The sequence below is a fragment of the Caretta caretta genome, chromosome 6 (genome assembly GCF_965140235.1).
Source record: "Caretta caretta isolate rCarCar2 chromosome 6, rCarCar1.hap1, whole genome shotgun sequence".
NCBI lineage: Eukaryota > Metazoa > Chordata > Testudines > Cheloniidae > Caretta > Caretta caretta.
In genome coordinates, this window is record NC_134211.1 from 36199277 (window position 1) to 36220871 (window position 21595).

The 21595-nt window shown below is 42.9% G+C and overlaps 1 protein-coding gene across 6 annotated transcripts in view; it reads left to right on the forward strand.

Annotated features, from left to right (window-relative positions):
- TEAD1 (TEA domain transcription factor 1) overlaps positions 1 to 21595 on the forward strand; it is a 208919-nt gene that overhangs the window by 180929 nt on the left and 6395 nt on the right. For all 6 annotated transcript variants that reach the window (XM_048855607.2, XM_048855606.2, XM_075129426.1 and 3 more), the window contains 3 exons: positions 1583 to 1756; positions 19269 to 19409; positions 20993 to 21145. In XM_048855607.2, coding sequence (XP_048711564.1) covers positions 1583 to 1756; positions 19269 to 19409; positions 20993 to 21145 — 468 coding nt within the window. The remainder of the gene's footprint in view (positions 1 to 1582; positions 1757 to 19268; positions 19410 to 20992; positions 21146 to 21595) is intronic.

A 21595-nucleotide genomic window follows, 5' to 3' on the forward strand; every position in this document is an offset into this window, starting at 1 on the left:
TACCGTCAAAGTGTAAGACAAGTGACAAGAGATGGAAACAGGGTAATACAAAGAAACTGTGAGATAATATGGGTTAGCTTGGTAGGCCAGCTAAATGGTTTGATTGGATGTTCAGTTTATTGAGGTATGAAACTGTTATTTTAATCTGTTTTGTGTGCAGATGTATTGTGAACAAAATAGCCAGGCAAATGTCCACTCTGCGTTTTCAACATTATTTTATGCTTACCTGTTAGAAATTGCCACCTTGTAGCCAGTAGCTATCAAATATTGCAAAGTTTTCAGCTGTTCAGTGACTGCACATTGTTTCCCCTTTAACTGAGTTAGCAAAATGTTGTTTGTGATCTATGTGGTTAAAAAACAACCATGCTCCTTTCATCTTTTCATCTGGTCTTATGAGGTGTGGAGCACTCCTCTGGGAAGGACTTAGCATCATACAGTATCAGGTCCTCTTCTTTTTTACTTCAGATTTTACAATGTGCTATAGTCTCAGACAAATATGCAGGGTGTAAACAGTATGAGTAAAATCCTGGCCCCGTTGAAGTCAATATGGGGTTTAACGACAGACTTCATTGGAGCCAGGATTTCACTCTGAGAAGGGAGAGGAATTGTTTAGGGTGGTACCGGTGGTGGCTATAACTAGTTGTAGTGGAATGAAACTAGAAAGGGGGAAATTTAGGTTGAACATCAGGTAACACATTCTGGCAGCGAAACTGTGAAACTAGCTCCCACAGTGAGTGGTAGAAGCTTGGGTCATTTGAAAGTGGATTCAACAAAGCATTGGAGAATATACCAAAGGGAAAAATCCTACACTGGCAGGGAGATGGACTAGCTGACCTATTAGTTCCTTTTTTTTACTGTAATTCTAGGAATTAAAGACAAATCTACTCCCTCTCCTTTAGGCAACTGACAGCACACTTTTTTTTAAAGACAGAAATGTTTGTAATGTAACGATTTAAGGGAGCTGTTGCACTAGCAGAAACTAAAGATCTCTATAGAGAAGACATTAAACTGCATGGTGCAGACACCATCACTCTTTCTAATGACCTTGAACTTACTGGTTTCAGAGTAGCAGCCGTGTTAGTCTGTATTCGCAAAAAGGAAAGGAGGACTTGTGGCATCTTAGAGACTAACCAATTTATTTGAGCATAAGCTTTCGTGATCTTTCGTGATGCATCCGATGAAGTGAGCTGTAGCTCACGAAAGCTTATGCTCACATAAATTTCTTGATCTTACTGTGCTCAGGATGGGCTGATCAACACTTTGCTGGCTGTTCTGGTCTTTTAGGTAAACACCTACCTGCAGTTAACCATGCTTAGCAGGTTTACAGTTGGAGAACTGGTTTTATGATATTGACTCTTGTTCACTAGGTGAACAAGTTACTTAGGTGCCAAGACCACCTAAGTAACTTCATGGAAATCATGTTGCAAATAAACCGTGGTCCCAAAGGTAGACGAGGGCAGGTTTTTCTAATCCACCAACGCACCCTAATCTTAGCATGAACACACAGACTTACTGTTCATCTTAAATAAACCTTTGTTCTTCTTGTACAATAGTGATTTTTCTTTTTCTTTTTTTCTTACAGTACAATAAACACCTCTTTGTGCACATTGGACATGCCAACCATTCTTACAGTGACCCGTTGCTTGAATCAGTGGACATTCGTCAGATTTATGACAAATTCCCTGAAAAGAAAGGTGGTTTAAAGGAACTGTTTGGGAAGGGCCCCCAAAATGCCTTCTTCCTAGTAAAGTTCTGGGTGAGTAAGACATACCATGGAAGTTAATTTTGACTGTGTGTTCACATTATGTGCTTCCCTACTCTTTCTAAATGTTCACGTACACAGGAATTTATTTTGTCACCACTTAATAACGTGAAGCTGAGTCTCCATCGTTTGTGTATATCCTTCATGTGGGACACTAGCACAAAGCCACTTCTATTGATGTTTCCCACAACATGTCTGTGTTCCTAGAAAACAACTGTAGTAATTGTAGTGCCTGCCAGCACTTTGTTATATACGATCCTTTGCCAGTGACAAACAGGTAATAAGTTTCATTGTTTATAAATGGTGAACTGCCATCTAGTGGTTTGATTGAAGAGCAATATAAGCAACTTAAACTGAGACTTCTGTGTATTTTTGAGTGTTTTGTATGTTGGACTCTGCTGAAGGCAGGTAATATAGTTTTTAGCCTTGAGATGAGCCAATGTTTTCACAACACACTTATATTTAAAATTAGTATTAAAAAATTATCTAAGAGTTTGTGATATTTCCAGTGCTGTTGTATAATGGTTTTGGTTGCTTTAATTTCTGCTTCATTGTTGAAGCAGACCTGCCTTCAATTTCTCTAAGTACATTTGGGACAGTGACATGGAATTCTGTTTGCAGAGGAATTATACCTGCCCAAAGCAGCTGTGAGGAGGGGCTGAAGGAGGATTAGAATGAAGGAAAGATAAAAACTAGATATCAGAAATGTTGAAAAATACCCAAAATATTGGTGTCACTTTATCCATGTACATCGCTGTACATATACGGTTGGATTTCACTGGACAGTTCAATCGATCACACACTCTATGAGACACACACATAAATGGCAGTAATCCTCCAAGCTTCTCTAAAAGATTTAACACCAGACCATTATAATGATATCTCATTTTAGCAAGACACCATTTGTTTTACAGTATCTACTGTAGAACATTTACTAATACCTAGAATCGTAAGTGTAGGGCTGAATCATAGAATATCAGGGTTGGAAGGGACCTCAGGAGGTCATCTAGTCCAACCCCCTGCTCAAAGCAGGACCGATCCCCAACTAAATCATCCCAGCCAGGGCTTTGTCAAGCCTGACCTTAAAAACCTCAAAGGAAGGAGATTCCACCACTTCCCTACGTAATGCATTCCAGTGCTTCACCACCCTCCTAGTGAAAAAGTTTTTCCTAATATCCAACCTAAGAACGGGACCTCAAGAGGGCATCTATTGCAGGCCCCTGCCCTGAGACAGGACCAGATATATCTAGACCAGCCCTGTCCAACCTGTTCTTTAAAACCTCCAGTGATGGGGGCTCCACAACCTCCATGGTAACCTATTGCAGTACTTAATTACCCTATATGAAAAAGTTCTTCCTACTATCTATCCTAAATCTTCAGGGCTGTAGATTAAGCCAATTACTTCTACTTCAGATCACAGTCCTCTTTGTAAAATCCTTTCACATATTTGAAGGCTTCTTTTCTCACTCTTCTTTTCTCAAGACTAAACATTATGAACTATTATAAGGGTGAAAAATCCTAAAAAATAATTGTCAAAATGAATTCTAAAAATCCATGTTGTGATGCAAAACATTTGGTTCGGTTTGTTTGTATGTGTTCCACTTCCCTGATAATTTGTCAAATTTAGTAATTCACAATGGAACTCCCAGTCATTCATTAGTGCCTATTAGTGAGGTTCTACGGGAGCATAATGTGTTGCCTTTCAATACTACTACTACTGTGTTGAAAAGTATAAGTAAAGAAGATTGCTCCCCGTTTTTTCTTAGCAGTTAAAAAAAGGTGCAAAAATCTGAAATCCTCATATCAAGATTTGCATATTCCAGGAAATAAAAGGGTCGCTTTAGCTTTATATAATTTATGTTGAAGCTTTTGCTACCAGGAGGACCGGGGGTTTGGGGCGGGGAGAGGTGTTCTGCTCTAGCATTCTCTTGATAGTGACATAAACAAAACCATGTTTTAAGCCAGGAAAATACTCCCTGAAAGTATAAACTTGGCATACATTAATTGTTGTGATCATTTGTGGTGGGCTTAGCACCAAAAGCATGTTAAGCATGTGCAGACAAGAGCCCTGCCACTAAGAGCTTACAGTCCTATAAAAATTGTATTGCCATGGTTATATTGTGGTTTGCATATGTAAATAAATATACTGTGAGGTCATCAAGTGGGTCTATCATGAGAACGTGTGAAGTTTGTCCATGAACAAAGGTGGCTTGTGTGGTCTGTCAGACTGAGCATTAGGCCCTCGTTGACCTGTTAGACGTTTCCTGCTGCCTCACAAGTGCATGTTGCTCTAAGAATTAAAATGTAATGTTTTAAAAATAAGGTTTTCTACCACTAAAGTTGTGGAAGCATTTGGAAAATCATCCGGTAGTAAGTTTCAGAAATTCTATATCGAACTATTACACTCACAACAGGGTCTGAAAAGCTAGTGTGGTGTTTAATGTCAGTTTTTAAGAACATGTCCATAGATATGAATTAGGGCTGCTTGGTTTTCATTAATGTTCCCACTTAAAGCAGAGCCTGAGCTTCAAAATGAACTTGCTAAGAACTTAATTGAATGTAAGTAAAGTAAAGGGAAGCGAAACGTGCATGAAATAATGTCTCTAGTCACAGCCCTCTGAGAGGGGGATTATTTTCTCCCTGATAGCTCTTGCTGCTGCTGCTCTTACCTGAGACTTCATCCTGCTCCCCAAGTGGGAGTAAAAAGAAAAGGAGGACTTGTGGCACCTTAGAGACAAATTTATTTGAGCATAAGCTTTCGTGAGCTACAGCTCACTTCATTGTGTGCAAGTGGGAGTGTTGCTCTGCCAAATGATGGACCATTCTGGCCTTTACCCAGCTATTTCACTTAAGGTATTGTCTGCCTGGCAATCCAAGGTGTGATTGTTGCTTGGATAGACACATCCATGCCAGCTTTGGCCTGGCTAAAAATAGCATTGTAGATGTGGTAGCTTGGGCTTCAGTAACAAGAGTAGGTGCCCTGGGTCTCCGGGGTGCTTGCGCAACCCATGATAAAGCCCATGCCATCCCAGCTATGCAGCTATTTTTAGCCATGCTGTATGGATAAAACTAGCCTGTATATGGCTCCACGAGCTGCATTCATGCCTCAGATTGCAGATTTACCCAGAAAATGCATTGAACAAAATGTGCCCTACTCTTTGCTAATGCCAATGCTTGCAGAGATCAGGGCTGAAATCCTGGTCTTATTAAAGCAAATGATAAAATTTTCATTGACTTCAATGGAGCCATGTTTTGGGCAGAGTTTGCTGAAGAGGGGTTGGATTTTTATTGTCTTGAAAATTGGTATTAAATTCCAATTTAATTCCAGTGTTGTTTTTTATGTTAAGTAATGTGTGTACCTCCTAGGATGGACTCATGGGCGATAAAACACCAAACTACCCATTCAGCACCTTCAAAACACAGTGTTAATTACCAGGATTTCAAGCATTACTCAGCTAAACCTTAGGTCTCAGCACCACTTCTGCTTCTGCTGCCCCCTTTTTGAGTGGGTAATTGTCTCTAAGGATCAAATTTTCAAAAGAGGGTAAACTTACAGTCCATCAACAATATAGGTACCCCTATTTCACTTACCAGACCCCACCTTCATGCTAACACATGCTTGTACAAGAGAGTCCCAACTTATGCAGGTTGGACCTTGTGCTTACAATTACACTTCTGTACTCGCACATGTGGGGTTTTATGGGTACATGAGGTATACACCCATTATCCCAACCACTGGCAATTTAAATATTTTAATAGGCATTTTCCAGAAAGGACCTTTAAAGCCCCCAGAGGAACTGGGCTAGTTTTAAAGGCCTAATTACAGTTGGGGAGAAGTTGGTGTTGAAATCATTAACAGTGGAGATGGTAGTGCACATATAGTTAAGGTTCCCCAACATTTGCCACTAAAAGACCCTGTTTTCAGTTGCTAATATCTTTGCCAAACTTTAACTATTCAGGCTGAAATTGTCCATGCCAGGTGTCTGCCTCAGGGTGAGTTTTTTGCTGTGGCATCAGGTGCAGGAAGTGAGAGCAGGAAGACTGTCTCTCTTGCCAGGACAGCCTGACTAGCATGCAGAGGGGATAAGAGCCAAACCTGGAGGGGTGGGGGGTGGTAGATTGGAACATGGAGCCTGTTGGAGGGAGGTTGTGATGAGTAGACAGGGGCTGACTAGCAAAGAGACCAAGAGCAGAAGCTGGTGGGGAAATGCGAGTGGATGAGGAACTGAAATCAGAGGAGAAGCCAGAATGGGGAGACTGGGAATGGCCAGGCAAGTAGAATTGGTCGAGGAGTATGGAGGGGGAACTGGGATGAGGAGCCCGAGGAGGGAGACTGGGACTGGAATGAGGAGCCCGAGGGGTGGGGAGACTGACTGGGACTACCTGTGTGACTGGGACAAGGAGCCAGAGATGGAAGGAGTAGAGACATGACTGGGGCATGGATCAGGCTTGAGGGAATAGGGACAGAACAGTCTGTGACCTCCCCTACAGTATAGTCCCCTCCAGAAACTAGAATGAAACCCAAGATTCCCGAGTCTCAACATTCCACTGCAGTCAGAAGATATCTGTGAAACCTACAGGCAAAATGTGTCTGTCGTCTCCCTCTGGTGCTGGTCCACAAAGAGGATGACAACCTGCTACTACTACTATCAATTTCTCTGTTAGCTCAAGTGGCAGAGGTCTGTGCTGTGCATCTAGAGGATCCAGCACCTATGATGAATCCTGTAGCTGAAAATATGGTTCCACATGATGAAATTTCTAGGTGGTTTGTTTTTTGTTTGTTTTGTTTTAATGCTAAAATTCCATTTAAAAAACTCAGGTAAAAGAAATTCATGGTTGCAAAGTTGAACACTCAAAAGTTAGTAAATGCCAGAATTAAGGTTGTCTGCTGAGCACAGTGGGAGGAACCTATGCAACCTTAATTCAGCCACTTTTTGCATATGCATTATGATACAGACATTAAGTACAGGATCACATCCTATTTTTCTACGGGACTGATACCTCACTAAGTGCACAGGATGAACCTGCGCTCGGGATGAATCGGGGTGGTGCAATGAATGAGGCTGTTGTCTGTATGACACCAGACTCATTTTTTGAGGAAGCTGGAATGTGTGTAGTGAATGAGGCTAGGAACTGGAGAAGGATAAAGGATGGTCTCATGATTAAAACGAATGATTACTGCCCTGGAGCACTGGAGCACTCCTGCCTGTGCCACAGTGTCCCTGTGTGATGCTGGGCAACTCACTTAAATCAGACTTTTTACGAATTGTGTGTTCCTCATTTTTTGGATGACTGATTTGGGATCTGATCTGAGTGGCAGTTACTGAGCACCCACAGCTGCAGCTGACGTCAATGGGAGCTGTGCTTTAAACATATAAACTGTTCTATGATGTAACATACACTGAAAAATCAGGTCCTTGGCATCTCAGCTTGGGCACCCAAAATTAGTGGGCAGTTTTCATAGGTTCATAGATTAAACAGTCAAGGGACCACTGTAATCATCTCATGTGAATTAGCTTTAATCTCTCTGGGTCTCAGTTCCCTATCTGCTAAATGGGAATATTACCACCTCACCTCACATTGGTGTTGGGAAAATAAATTAATTAATGTTTGTAAAGATCCAAGACTGTACCATGACAGCACCATTTTTTCCCATGCAGAAATTAATAATAATTGTGTCTTTGAGACAGGGTTTGAATAGTATGCAGTAAATAAAGCCTAGTGGGACACATTGAATGTTGAATAGCTGCTCATTAACTGTGCACAAGAGGAGGCAGGAACCTGTGGCAAAAATATGTGATCATATAATTAAAGACTGCATAAGCAAAAGGGGGCTGAATTAAGCAAACTTAATGGTGTTTTAACATAGTTTTTTGTGTGTAATAATATACAGATTAGAGAACATGTAATACCAACATTCTTGTTTGTTATATATTAAAAATATTGATGAGAATTTGTTTTTGAATCATGAACTTGTATGAGGTTGGAGGATTTACTTTTTCCTGGGTTTAGCTAAGGCAGAAGGGAATGTGCCAGTTTTAGAACAGTGTTCTGTGTATAACAAAAGCCGTGATGCGTGGTCCTGTAAGAATAGACTTTGCGTCAGTCCTTTTTGGCTAGAAATGTATGTAAAACGAACAATACACATCTAGGTCATTAGTCATGAGAATTAGATCGCAAACTGTCAGCTCTCTTTTCTTAATTTTGATCATGATATGATGATTCTACAGAAAAAAATATTTTAATGTCTTTTTTTTTTTTAATGGGAGCCATAGAGAAGCTGCTCTAGAACTGATGGCCCATTCACAAGTATTACTACTTAAATGCTGGCAAGGTCTGGGTTATCATCAGTAAATGCTGAGCAACCCTGACTTCTCAGAACACTTGTGGAATTTTAAGTTCATGAATGTTTAAAAAAAAAAAAAAAAGTTCTCCCATACTCCTGTTCTTTTTTTCCCTGTTTTTCAACACGTGCATGTGTGTACAAAGAGACACACACACACACACACACACACACACACACGTATGAGTCAATATCAGCCATTTCTACTTTAAGAAATACAACTCTTCACAGGTACCCTTAATGCAGCGTATTTCTGCTTATTCTTAGCATTCTCTCCCTTTCTTAGCAGCTGCACCCCTTCCATCATTTCTTTGTCTCCCACCCTCTCCTGCTCCGTACTGTTAAAGCACAGTATGCTCAGCCCTGTACAAAATGCAGAGGATTATTTAGTTCTTTGCCCATTGAGAGTAAACAATCAAAACAGGCCAACAAGACAATACAGATATTATGCTAACCACCTTTCCCTTCTCTGTACATGTATCCATCAAGTTACTAGATCTGAAAGGTAAGGTGGGGCTAAAAGGAAATGGCATTAAAGGTGTGGTTAAGAAGCTTGTACATTATGTGAAGGGGCTCTCCCTTCACTACCACATCATGTACAAGCTTCCTAACCTCACCTTTAATGCCATTCACCATTTAGTCCTTTTGCTCCCTCTCCCCCCCCCCCCCCACTCTTTTCAAATGTAATAGCTTTAGTAATAATGACCTCCTGACTAACTGGCTTTACTTGCCTGCATGACTGCTTTTATCCACAAACACCTCTGTGCTTTTTCCCAGGCCATCCCCATGTCAACATTTGTAAAGCTGTTACCTTATCCTATTTTTTATCCTCCCACCTTTACTCTGTTGCCTACAAATCACTACCATTTAGCACTACTTTGGCTGGCAAGCGCTTATTACTAGTAAGCACACTGTTATCACTAATGTATCCATGCACACCTGTCTGTGCTGTAACCTCACTCCCTTCCTGCTCTTGTTCATCTATTTGTTTGGCTGGATCTTAGATTATGAGTTCTTTGGGGCAAGGATTTTCTTTTTGTGTTACTACTTTGCACAGTGCTTAGTGCCTGTATAATGAGTCTTGATCCTTGTTGAGAATCCTGAGGTGCTACTGCAGTAAAAAAAATAGTAATTTGGTTGTGCATTATGGCCAGATCTTGCGCCCAAGGAAAGCAGCTTTAATTTTGACCATAAATTTCTGCAGGAACAAGAACAACCCCTATGACTAAATATATCTAAAATGAGTGAAAGACTGGTCTCTGGATAGTCACACAGTAGGAAAGAACAATCATTATAAATTAATGTCTGGCTTTATTGCTTTCTTACTCTGCTACATTAGCTACCTTAATTTTAAATGCTTGCAGTAGTTTGCATTATGTTACAAACTGATGAAAGCTTGGTCATATGTCAGTGCAACTCTGTGAAATAGAGAATGAAACTCATCTGAAGATGTTTGGGTGATATTAATTGATTTTTTTTAATGAATGCCTCCATTTGCAGGAATCTGCAATGCAAACAAGCAGTTATTAGAAAGTAATACATATTATAATTAGGGCAAGCTTTTAAAGATGCTTTGAAGTCCTAAACATTTTTGAAATTCAAATGTGGAATGGAAATAAAGGAATCTGCACAATAAAGGGACATTAAATTATGTTCTCCCCCCCCCCCAAAAAAAAAAAAAGAATCACTGTTTTATAGATGTAAATATATGCCATAATTAGTGGTAAGTAACATGAGGAGGATGGTTGAGTTTATTCCTATTCTTATTTAAAACAGCTGTGGCATGAAAAATAATTCTGCTTCTCTTTGCAATATGCTGTAACAAACAATTTACCCATGTAGTCAGTGTTCAAAAATGGCTCATACGCATGATCACCCCCCACAGTTCCTCTCCCTGTGCTTGCAGCCGACTTTCTGGACACAGAAATTCTTTGTGTTCTTCCATCACAAAAACAGTTGTTGCTACTGTTTTTTCTTTTTGAAATATGATTGTGTGTGTGTGCGCGTGCACAAACGAAGTAAAACTTGGAATCCCCTCTGCTCGCTCACCACTTCTGATTGGCAAATGATTTGCAGTTCATACATGTAATCTGGGATGTGGATTAGTCTACAACCAGCATGCAGATGTATTCAGAAGACATTAGACATGGAAGAAAGCAGCAGTTCCCCTCCCTTTCCTCCCCTCCTCCCCTGCTTTTATTTTTAAAACTGGGCCCACTCTGCACAGCGATCTCATGTGGTGCTTTTGCAGGAGTTCTTCACAAATTGATACAAGGGCATTAGTGGCTCAGAATCAATAATGAGTCCAAAGGGAAGAGCAGCTGGGAGGAGGAAGCAGCTTGGCCTGTCCGTCACAAGCCTAACCATGTGGCAGACCTGGAAGCAATTCCAAAGCTGCAATGTAACTCTGTGCCAAGGACCCAGATGCTACCATTGGAAAACATTGCTTCACAATTTGGAATCTCTGCCTTTGATCCCTGTTCCGAGAGAAAGAGGAGAGATATAATGTGAGCATATGAATGACATCACATTGCAGTCAGTAGGAGTTAAACCTATAGGTTGTTAACAAATCACTATACATTTAATTTTAGCTACTAAATGTTCATGTAAATTATGCTGGTTGCTCCCCAAATACCCCTATGTTACTAATAAGTGCTTTTTTCTCTCTGTTTGGCGGGGAGAATTTAGAGTCTTTCCCCGCAGTTGTTGCCAATGCTGCCTTTTGGTTAGCCGAACCCATTATGACACAAGCAACCTATCCCCTTCTTGCTGTAGAGACAGAGCAATGATCCATGTAAAGTTGTTGTTTGTTTGAAGCCAGTTCTGTTTCCATACATGCTGTGATGCATCATGTCAAACACTTGATATTGTTGATATACAAAGTTTTCAGTGCTAGATGCTGGCAAAATACATTGTAGTGATGAGTGAATCTGCTATATTGCATGCGCATTGCTGTACAAAAGGAACAAACGCTTATAAGCAGGGCAGGTCCATCTCCTAAGACTTGTTCAGCGCTTTACAGTTCAGTGATAAAAGAAAACTCAAACATGAAATGCATAACTGTCCTTTTTATATATAACCTAAAAATAATAGTTTGAAAATGTGTGAAGTTATATTTTTAGTTCATTGATCTTAACATTTAAAATCCAAAAGTGCAGCGTTTACACTATAAGCAGAAGATCATTGTATAAATATGATGATCAAAGTTTTTGGTGGTGGTTGTGGGTTTTTTTTGCTGATTTTAAGACCAAACAGCAGCAAATATTAAATTACTCTGCCTTATTTCTGTGTCTCTAGACTTGTTATTTAGGCTTGAAAAGTGAGGCCTATGTGGTTGACCTTTTTGACAATATGAACACGTGAGGAGCATTTTAGAGATGACTTCTTATTTACTTTGGACATAAGTGAAGGAGAAAGGAAATGCTCTGATTATAAAACTGTAACTGTGGGGGCAGTTGAAATGACTATTTTTGAGAGATTATTACTATCATCCACCATGAGATAACTATTTTTTAAGAAATACCTGTTCTTAAGATATTCCAGTAGAGCAGCCCTGGCATGGTTCAATGGCTGTCACTATTTTTCATGTTCAAATATAACTCTGGACCAGCTAAGATGACAAACTGGTTATCACTTTTAGTTCAGAACAGTTTCTTACAGATCACCACGAACACTGTATTAACATTAACCAGTGAACTAATGAAAAACGTGCAAGAAACAAGGAGGAATAAAGATAGAATTCTCTTCTGTTAATACATGACTATAGGACTGTTTGTGTTACTGTATGTGACTCTCAAGTGGCATCTCCACTGATTAATTTACAAAGCAAGCTTGCAGTAATATCAGACTTCCTATTTCTTCTCCCCACCACTAATTACTTCAGTATGTGCCATTATCGGCATATTGCCTGCAAATGGTTGTTCCACAGAAATGGAATGTAGCTTCTAAGTAGAATTTAAAGAATTGCTGCCTAGTTAAAAATGAAATAGTGAACACAAGTGACTTGATATGATCAGAAGTGTGGATTAACAAGCAGTTATTAGAATATGTAAACATATTTGTAAGCTGGGCTTTAAAAAGTAACCATATAAAAAGGAAGATGTCCCTGATCTTCCTGAACATGTTCAGAAAGTACCAGGAGAGATTTTTGTAGTAGTTACTTAAATCTCTGTTAACAATAAAAACAAAACTGGAATTAAGAGTTAAACAGCTAAACTGGTGGAAAGTACATCTGCCCACTAAAACTCCCACCAAAGATTCAGCTGATTCTTGGGCATTCTTTTACAGTAGTTGGCCAGAGATATGCTGTGACACCTGGAAATTTATTATTTTCTGAGAGGTTTAGTAAACAACTTTCTACATAATGGGGCAAATCCTGCCCATTCCCTATAGGCACAGAATATGTGACCGTTGCCAGCGTCAATGCTAGAACGAACAAATCTAGCTGTGAGGACTTCCATGGATGTGTTGAATCCCTGAATCAGCCGTTTTAAGGCTGATTATGAGGAGACCTTAAAGAATGGCTCCCAGATTATGAGGTGGCACAGTGGCAGAGCAGCTTCGCTAGCTGCTTCGCTGCTGCAAGCATTGGGAGGGAGAACTCCGCCTCTGACCCACGATGCCCCTTTCTAATATATTTAGTCATGCTGTGTGCACGGACTAGGATGTGGCTTTAAGTAAAGAAAAGGTAGCAGTGAGGCAAACAGAACCGTGATCTCTTCTTTCTCTTTAACCTGTGAGCCTCAATCTATGCTAAGATAGTGTGGTGATAGAGACTATGAGTGGCTGGATAGATGTTCACTCTGTGTAGAAATAGCGAAAGAAATATAATTATTTTTTAAAATAGTTTTCTTCCAGTCGGCCCAACTTCAGTAGGGCGCTTAAGCATGTGCCTAACTTTAAGCAAGGGAGCAATCCCATCTAAGTCAAGGGGATTTAAGTACCTTGCTGGATCAAAGCCATATTACTTATTATCAGGGATGGAATCCTCTCTCTATGGTACCCCCTCTTTTCTATCATCTCAAACATCTTCCTTTGTGGTGATGGTGTCCTTGCTTTCAGAAAGGAAAAAGAAATACAATGGTACTGATCCTCCGGTGCAGACAAGCTCCTTTCAGGGCAGGATTCATGAAGAGGAAAAGATGGTTCTACTCCTTTTCTTCACAGCAGTCAACACATGGATCAGCCTCTGCCCTTAGTACTTGCATGCTGTTGCGGCTGGCCAGATCTAGTAGTCAGAGCCAAAATCCTCAGTCATGAGACAGGAGTCAAGAGTCAGCTGGGTAAGGATACCAGGAGGTCAGAAGCAGGAAACAAACTGGAGATCAGAACGAAGAGTCAGGAACCAGAGTTAGGCCAGATCAGGAGACCACCTGGCTGACAACGATCTACTCCCAGTCCAGGGACCACCTGGAAAAGTTCGTTACCATCCCCTCAACGGTACTTACCTTGCTGTGATGGTGGACTGACCCCGGGAAAGTCCTGGAAGGGGTTCCTGTCATCAGCACTCTGCACTCAGTTGAGCTGGTTTCGGACATCTCGCACCTCTGCTGCGGGGGGTGGGGGGGGCACGCCTCGGCACCCTCCAGACCCAAGGTATGTGGTCCCCAGAGGAAATGATGCTACACATAAACATCAAAAATCTCAGGGTGGTGCGCAGAGTGTGCACATTCTTCCTTCCTCACATGTCGGGCAGGGTGGTCAGAGTCCTGACGGACAACACAGCTTCGATGTTCTACATCAAGAGACAAGGGGAAGCATGATCCTCAGCCTTCTGCCAAGAGGCACTCTGTCTCTAGGCCTTCTGCATTGGCCATGGAATCCACCTAGAAGCGTGTCACCTTCTGGGTGCCAAGAACACGCTAGCAGATCACCTAAGCAGGGACTTCTCCTCTCACCACGAGTGGGTAGTCGGCGTGATCTTCCAGAGGTGGGGAACTCCCCAAGTGGATTTGTTCACCACCAGGCAGAACTGGAGGTGCCACAGGTTTTGCTCCAGACACCTTCCTCCTGCTGTGAGCAGAAAGCCTGATGTATGCGTTCCCTCCAGGTCCACTCATCAGTAAGGTCCTAGCAAAAATCAAGAGAGACAAGGCTCAGGTTATCATGATCGCCCCAGCGTGGCCTTGCCAGCACTGGTTCGGTACACTATCAAGCTTGTCAGCGATCCCTCCGTGGCCCCTGCCGAACGGACCGGACCTGCTGGTTCTCCCACTGTGCTGCTGAATGGGGCATCTCCCCTTCGCATTCTTCAGTGCAGTCGATCTTAGACTACCTGCTTCATTTGAGGAACCAGGGCCTGGCACACTCCTCTATCGGGGTACATCTGGCAGCCATTTCCGCCTTTCATCCGCCAATCCGGGGCAGATGGTGTTCTCCCATGACATGACCGTCAGGTTCCTCAGAGGCCTAGAGAGACTTTTTCCTCAAGTTCAGTCCCCAGCCCCTCAGTGGGATCTCAACTTGGTTCGGTCCAGGCTCACAGGTCTGCCCTTTGAGCCTTTGGCCTCATGCTCCCTGTCTCACCTATCGTGGAAGGTAGCTTTCCTGGTGGCGGTGACGTCAGCGAGGCAAGTCTCCAAGCTGCGAGCCCTGACCTCAGAACTGCCATACATGGTCTTCTATAAGGACAAGGTCCAGCTCCGGCCCCACCTGGCCTTCATCCCCAAGGTGGTGTCTATTTTCCACATGAGCCAAGACATCTTCCTTCCAGTCTTCTGCCCTAAGCCCCATGAGACTAGTGAAGAGATGCGCCTTCACACTTTGGATGTAAGAAGGGCCCTGGTTTTCTACCTAGATTGGACAAAGCCTTTCCGTAAGTCGACTCAGCTTTTCATCTCTACAGCTGACAGGATGAAGGGCCTCCTGGTGTCCATGCAGAGGATTTCTAACTGGATCACTTCTTGCATTTGGCCCTGCTATGAGTTGGCGGGAGTCCCTCCGCCACCAATAATCAGAGCCCACTCGACCAGAGTGCAGGCATCTTCGGAGGCCTTCCTGGCACACTTCCCGATCCAAGACATCTGTTGAGCTGCGACATGGTCCTTGGTGCACACGTTCACAGCCCACTATGCTATCACTCAGCAGGCCAGGGGTGACACTGGGTTCAGCAGAGCTGCCTTGAGATCTACATGTCTGTGAACTCATAGCCACCTCCAAAGGATACTGCTTGGGAGTCACCTAAGTTGAATGGACATGAGCAAGCACTCAAAGAAGAAAAGACAGTTACCTTTTCCGTAACTGGTGTTCTTAGAGATGTGTTACTCATGTCCATTCCACAACCCATCCTCCTTCCCCACTGTTGGAGTTTCCCGCAAGAAGGAACTGAGGGTAGGGGAAATTGGCAGCGTCCTGTATACCACAGCATATGCGTGCCAGTCCATTGGGCACTGGAGCTGATCCCCTACAGATACTTCTGAGGGAAAAACTTCTGGCACAGTTGCATGTGGCAAGCACACACACCTAAGTTGAATGGATATGAGCAACACATCTCAAAGAACACCAGTTACGGAAAAGGTAACTGTCTTTTCAGGACGAGGCATCAACCTTGCAATTTCTGGTTCCAGGGTGGTAGGTCAAGGTAAAGTTAATCTGGGAGAAGAATAGGGCCTACCGCAGCTGTCATTGGTTTAGGGCCTGGCTCTGCGCAGGTACTCCAGGATCTTATGGTCGGTAAACACTTGGACTAGATGGTGAGCCTCTTCCAAATAGCGTCACCACCCTTTGAAGGTGGTCTTAATTGCCAGGAGCTCCTTGTCAAGATCTCATAGTTTCTCCTGCGCTTGAGCTTCCTTGAGTAGTAGGCAATGGGGTGCAGTATTTGCTTGGGTCCAGGCCTTTATTAGAGGACTGCCATGATTGCCAAACTAGAGTCATCGGCTTCCACAACAAGAGCTTGTGTCACATCTGGGTGGGCCAATACTGGAGCAGTGGAGAAGGCAAGCTTCAACTGCTTGAGTGCATGCTGGGATGCATGCTTGGCCTTGGGGGACCAGTGGAACTGGGTGTTTTCCCAGAGTTGGGCATTTAAGGGCCTGACTTTTTCAGAAAAATTGAAAATGAACATCTGGTAGAAGTTCGCAATACCTAAAAATAATTCTTATGTATTGCACATTGCGGAGAGGGTGGGGGTGCTCAGTCACAAACAGCCTGGACCTTGCACAGATCCATCTTGATTCCTTCCAGGGACAGGATGAAACCCCAGGAACTCAGTTCAGGCCTGATCAAATGTGCACTTCTCAAGTTTAGCATAGAAACCATGGTTTTGTAGTCTCTCCAGGATTGTGCAGATATAAGTGGTGTATTGGTCCAGATCGTCTGAGACGATCAATATATCATCTAATTACACTGCTACAAACTGGTCCAGTAGGTCTCATAGCACGTTGTTAATGAAGTGCTAGAACATCACTTGGACATTCGTCAATCCAAATGGCATAACTAAATATTCAAAGTGGCCATAGCAAGTCAATAAGGCAGTCTTCCATTCATCCCCCTTGTGAATACAAATAAGGTCGTAAGTTCCCTAAAGATCCAGTTTAGTGAATATGTGGGCAGCTCCCATGCAGTCCAAGAACTCAGGGATCAGGATAGCAGGTAACAGTTCCAGATTATTATCTGATTTAGGCCTTAGTAACTGAAACAGAGTTGGAGGCGGCTGTCCTTCCTTTTTACGAAAAGGACTGGGGCATCTGTCAGTGAAGTTGATTTGCAGATGAACCCCCAGACCAGGTTCTGTTGGATACATTCTCGCCATGCTGACAGTTTGGTTTCTGGCATTACATATATCTGCCCAAATGTTATCTTTGCCCCTCGCTGTAGTCCTGATGTGGTGGAAGTTTTCTGCCTTGTTAGTCTCAGAGACGTCAGCCTAGTTGTGATATTTGTGGGGAGAGTTCCATAGTTCACTCAGTGCAGTGGTTCTCAACCAGGGGTATGTGTACCCATGGGGGTACGCAGAGGTCTTCCAGGGGGTACAGCAACTCATCTAGAGAGTTGCCTAATTTTACAACAGGCTACGTAAACAGCACTAGCGAAGTCAGTACAAACTAAAACGTCATACAATGACTTGTTTATACTGCTCTGTACACTGAAGTGTAAGTATAATAGTTTTATGCCCATTGATTTATTTTATAATTATATGGTAAAAATGAGAAAGTAAGCAATGTTGCAGTAATAGTGTGCTGTGACTGTTGTATTTTTACATCTGATTTTGCAAGCAAGTACATTTTAACAGAGGTCAAACTTGGGGGTACACAAGACAAGTCAGGCACCTGAAAGGAGTATAGTAGTCTGGAGAGGTCGAGAGCCACTGCCCCAGTGGGTGCTTGAGCTTTCTTGGGTCTGGGTGCAATGTTCTCTGGTCCCTGGCCATGCTGTCTGCAAATGTCCGACGGGAAAGTGACCTACTTTTGTTCCACTCTGTATCTGTCACAAGGTGGTAAAAGTGCACTGCACAGGAGGCTACTGCCCCTTGCTCCTGCTTCAGGATGGCCTCAGCCATTCAGGCTCAGTGCAGGTAACTGAAGACAGTTGACATCAATTGGAGAAAGGCTGCCCAGTTGGACAGCATGGGGCTATGGCCTTTTAGCATGGGGGATGCCCAGTGTAACAGGTCTCCTGCCAGCAGGCTGATTACAAGGCCACCTTGGCCAAGTCAGAGGAATAGATTTGGAGCCCTATCAGAAACAGACAGCGGCATTGGTTTGTGAATCCCTGTAGCCATCAGCAGTTCCCATCAAGCTGTTTGAGCAAGGGTATCATAGGCCCCTGTTCAGGCAAGATGCTGTAGGCTGTGTTTGCAAACCAGTGTTCTTGGCGCTGACCTGCCTCACTTGCTCCTGCACCTGCTGGTTGTCCAAAGTCAACTGTGCAACTTGAACCTGAAGTGCTTGATCATCCACCCAGCGGCAAGAGGCCCATTTGGGCAAGTCCAGTGCTTCTGGTGGCCGTAGATGTGCTGCTGGGTCCATCCTTCTTGCACTGGGCTTCGTCCCACAGGGTTAGGAGGTCTAGACAAGCTGCTATGGCTGAGTTGTGGGCAGCCAGACCTAGTAGTCAGAGCCAGAATCCACTGTCATGGGAAAGGAGTCAAGAGTCGACTGGGTCAAGATCCTGGAAGGTCAGAAGCAGGGGACAAACCAGAGGCGAGGAATCACAAGTCAGATGCCAGGAGCCAAGCTGAGTCAGAATGCCAGAAGATAAAGCGGGGGAAGCAGGAGCCAATAGTAGGAAGCGCAAGGCACACTGTCCAGAGCAGGCTAAAGCCAGGTTGTTCACCCAGCTTCCTGTTCCTTCTGCTAGCTTAAGTAGGACCAGTGGGCCAGTCAGATGCTCTGGAAATCCGCCAATCGGACTGAAGGGGCAGGTGCTCGCAGGTGGGCTGGGCTTCCTGTGCCTCAGGTAAGCTACTGCCAGCAGGCTTGGAGTGTGGCTTTTCCCATAAAACTTGCAGGCCCAGACTTGAGGCCCATGGGTCATGATATATGCCACTTCCATTCACTTCAGTTAATTCATTGTCTGTATTCATGGGCAGAATTAGGGCTTGTCTACACTTACCGGGAGATCAATGCACAGCGATCGATGCATCAGCGGTCGATTTAGTGGGACCAGACCCGCTAAGTCGACCACAGCTTGCTCTCCTGTCAATTCCTGTACTCCACCTGAATGAGACGCACAAGGGGAGTTGACGGGAGAGCGTCTCCCGTCGACATAGAGTAGTGTGGACCCCACGGTAAGTAGAGCTGAGTATGTCGACTTCAGCTACGTTATTCACATAGCTGAAGTTGCATAACTTAGATCGATCTGCCTGTAGTGTAGACAAGACCTTAATGGGCCTATAGTTAAGAGGAACAATGGGTCTTTTAACAATAGGTGTGCAATTGTTTTCCTTCTTATAGTTGAAGAAATTATCACTTCCCTAAGGTTTTTACTGTTACACTGAACTTAAACCTATGAAAGAAATGTATTTTTATTTATTAAAAAAGAACACCTGAAGTTTTTCTCTCTCTCTTTAACTCTGTGGCAGTTATGTTTATAGACTTGCCTCTTTCCTGCCCCACTTTTGGTTGGTAAAAAGGGGGCAGGCTGGGAGTTAATTACTGCTCATTACTATGGCCCTGCTAGATGACAAAGATAATATTCAACATCTGTTACTTTTCCCCGCAGGCTGACTTAAACTGCAACATTCAAGATGATACAGGAGCATTTTATGGAGTAACTAGCCAATATGAGAGCTCAGAAAACATGACAATCACCTGTTCCACCAAAGTCTGCTCATTTGGAAAGCAAGTAGTAGAAAAAGTAGAGGTAGGATGCCCTTCTGGATGATGTTACTCTGCTGACTCATGATATTATACAGTACATTTCTGCCAATGTAATGGCAGTAAAAAATGGAAAATTGACTCTGATTTATTTTACTTATTACTCTTATCTCACTTTCCTCCCCTCCTCCCATCTTTCTTGAAGGAATGTTTTCCTTCCGGACAGTGCTTAGGTTAGTTTGAATTACTGTGCTTATGGTGACACTAGCGAAAGTAAAATCCCAGTTACTTACTGACTTAGAGTACCTCTTCCGTCCTTCCCCTGGCAATAACTGGCAACACAGCAACGTACCTTCAGCTGGGGAGCCTGGAACTGATGCCAATGCTGATTCCTGCATCTCCCAGCAAAAGAGCAATGAAGCAGAAATAAGTTTGCTCCCATTTTCGACTGGATACATCACTCTCATGACGATTCAGACTCACACTTGGCCAGACCTGTAACATATTGGGAACCCTACTAAGATGGCAAGCAGCTCCCACTCTCTAGATTTCTGGGTGTTTTAAATGTGTAGTGTGATGGCTTTCTTCCATGCCCACAGTCATTTAACCTGGTGAAATGCACACTTTCTACAAACACCATTGGCCTTTGGGTGAAAAATAAGTTTGCAACATTGTTTTTCCTTTGGGGTACAATGGCTGCTTTTTTTGGGTGGGTGGGGGGTAAAGGCACAGCACTGTATAGTTTAGTTGGCTAGGTATGGGGGGGTGGGTCATATTGTGAGGTTACAATGATGCATCTTTTGTTTAAAGTAGCAAAAGCTCCCTCCCCCCCCCTATTTGTTAGCTACATTGTAGTTGTTGCTCAGTGACTTCCAGTTTAAAGCTTTAATTTAAGCATTTATCAAGGCCAGCGGCTGCTGCGCACGCCCTACTTGTGCTGGTGTGGTCCCCATAAACGGTGACCACCATCGAACAACAACTTCTGCTATCTCCTCCACTATCCTGATCCCGGCTGAAGTCAGCAGCCCAAGAAGTCCAGCCACCCATTAAGAACTATTTATCACGGTAACAGAGAGTTGGGGGGTGGAAGGCAGGAAAGCACTGAATCACACACCCATCCCTTTAGTGGAATCTGTTGAGCCAGGTACTAGTCTATTCTCCCTCCTTCCATCACAGTTGACTCTCTTCCTCTGATGCAAACAACTGCTTAGTGAGTCATATAGTAATTAAAATATGACATCAAGATATGGGTAAAATTGCTTCCTTTGTACCCAGTCATCTTTAAACGGCTTTAAAATCACTGAAGATCAAGTTTGCTGGGAAGTTTCTTTCTCAGTGCATTTATACTCACTTGTTAGTTTATACAGTCCTCATCCTCTGTGATTTAAAATTATAAACTTGGATATATACCAAGATTACATACCCAATATATAATTTCCTAAATTAGGCTATTGAAGGAAACTTGTGTGATAAGACTAGCATTTCAGATCAACAACTCTACTTTGTACATGTTGTTGTTTCCAAACTAACAAAGAGAACCAACCCAACATTTTGCCTTCCCGCTGTTGATCACTGTAGAAATATGTTTGTTGGTAAATAGTCTTTAAATGTTTTTCATTTTCTATTTAGACGGAATATGCAAGGTTTGAGAATGGCCGGTTTGTGTACAGAATAAACCGCTCTCCAATGTGTGAATATATGATCAACTTCATACACAAGCTCAAGCATTTACCAGAGAAATATATGATGAACAGTGTATTGGAAAATTTTACAATTTTGTTGGTAAGCATTCACTATTCTTTACTGACTGAGTCTAAAATATGTTCTGTTTTGGCAGGGATCAATTAACTTGGAAATTAAGGACCAGACTCTGAAATCATTACTTATACAAGGCCAAGTGATCCTATTGACTTCAGTAAAACTATTCACAGAGTTAGGTCCTTTTCAACCTGAGGAAGAGCGATAGAGTCTAGTCTCATTGTTTCCCAAAAGTGCAGTCTCAGTCCTGTGGGAGGACACAAAAGGCTTGTTGGGGTGAGAGCATGAACAACCTCTCAGTTGTTTTCCAGAGTCTCAGCTCACTTTTTTTCATATGTTTTTAAGTAAGTGTTATGATTGCAAAGAAAACCCGCAAAACAGAACCCGGGTATAAACAGTGCAGCGATGTTTGCCTTAATTTGCAGAGAGCCTGAAACACAAGCTCTATGGTGTAAAGTTTTCATTTCATTTCAG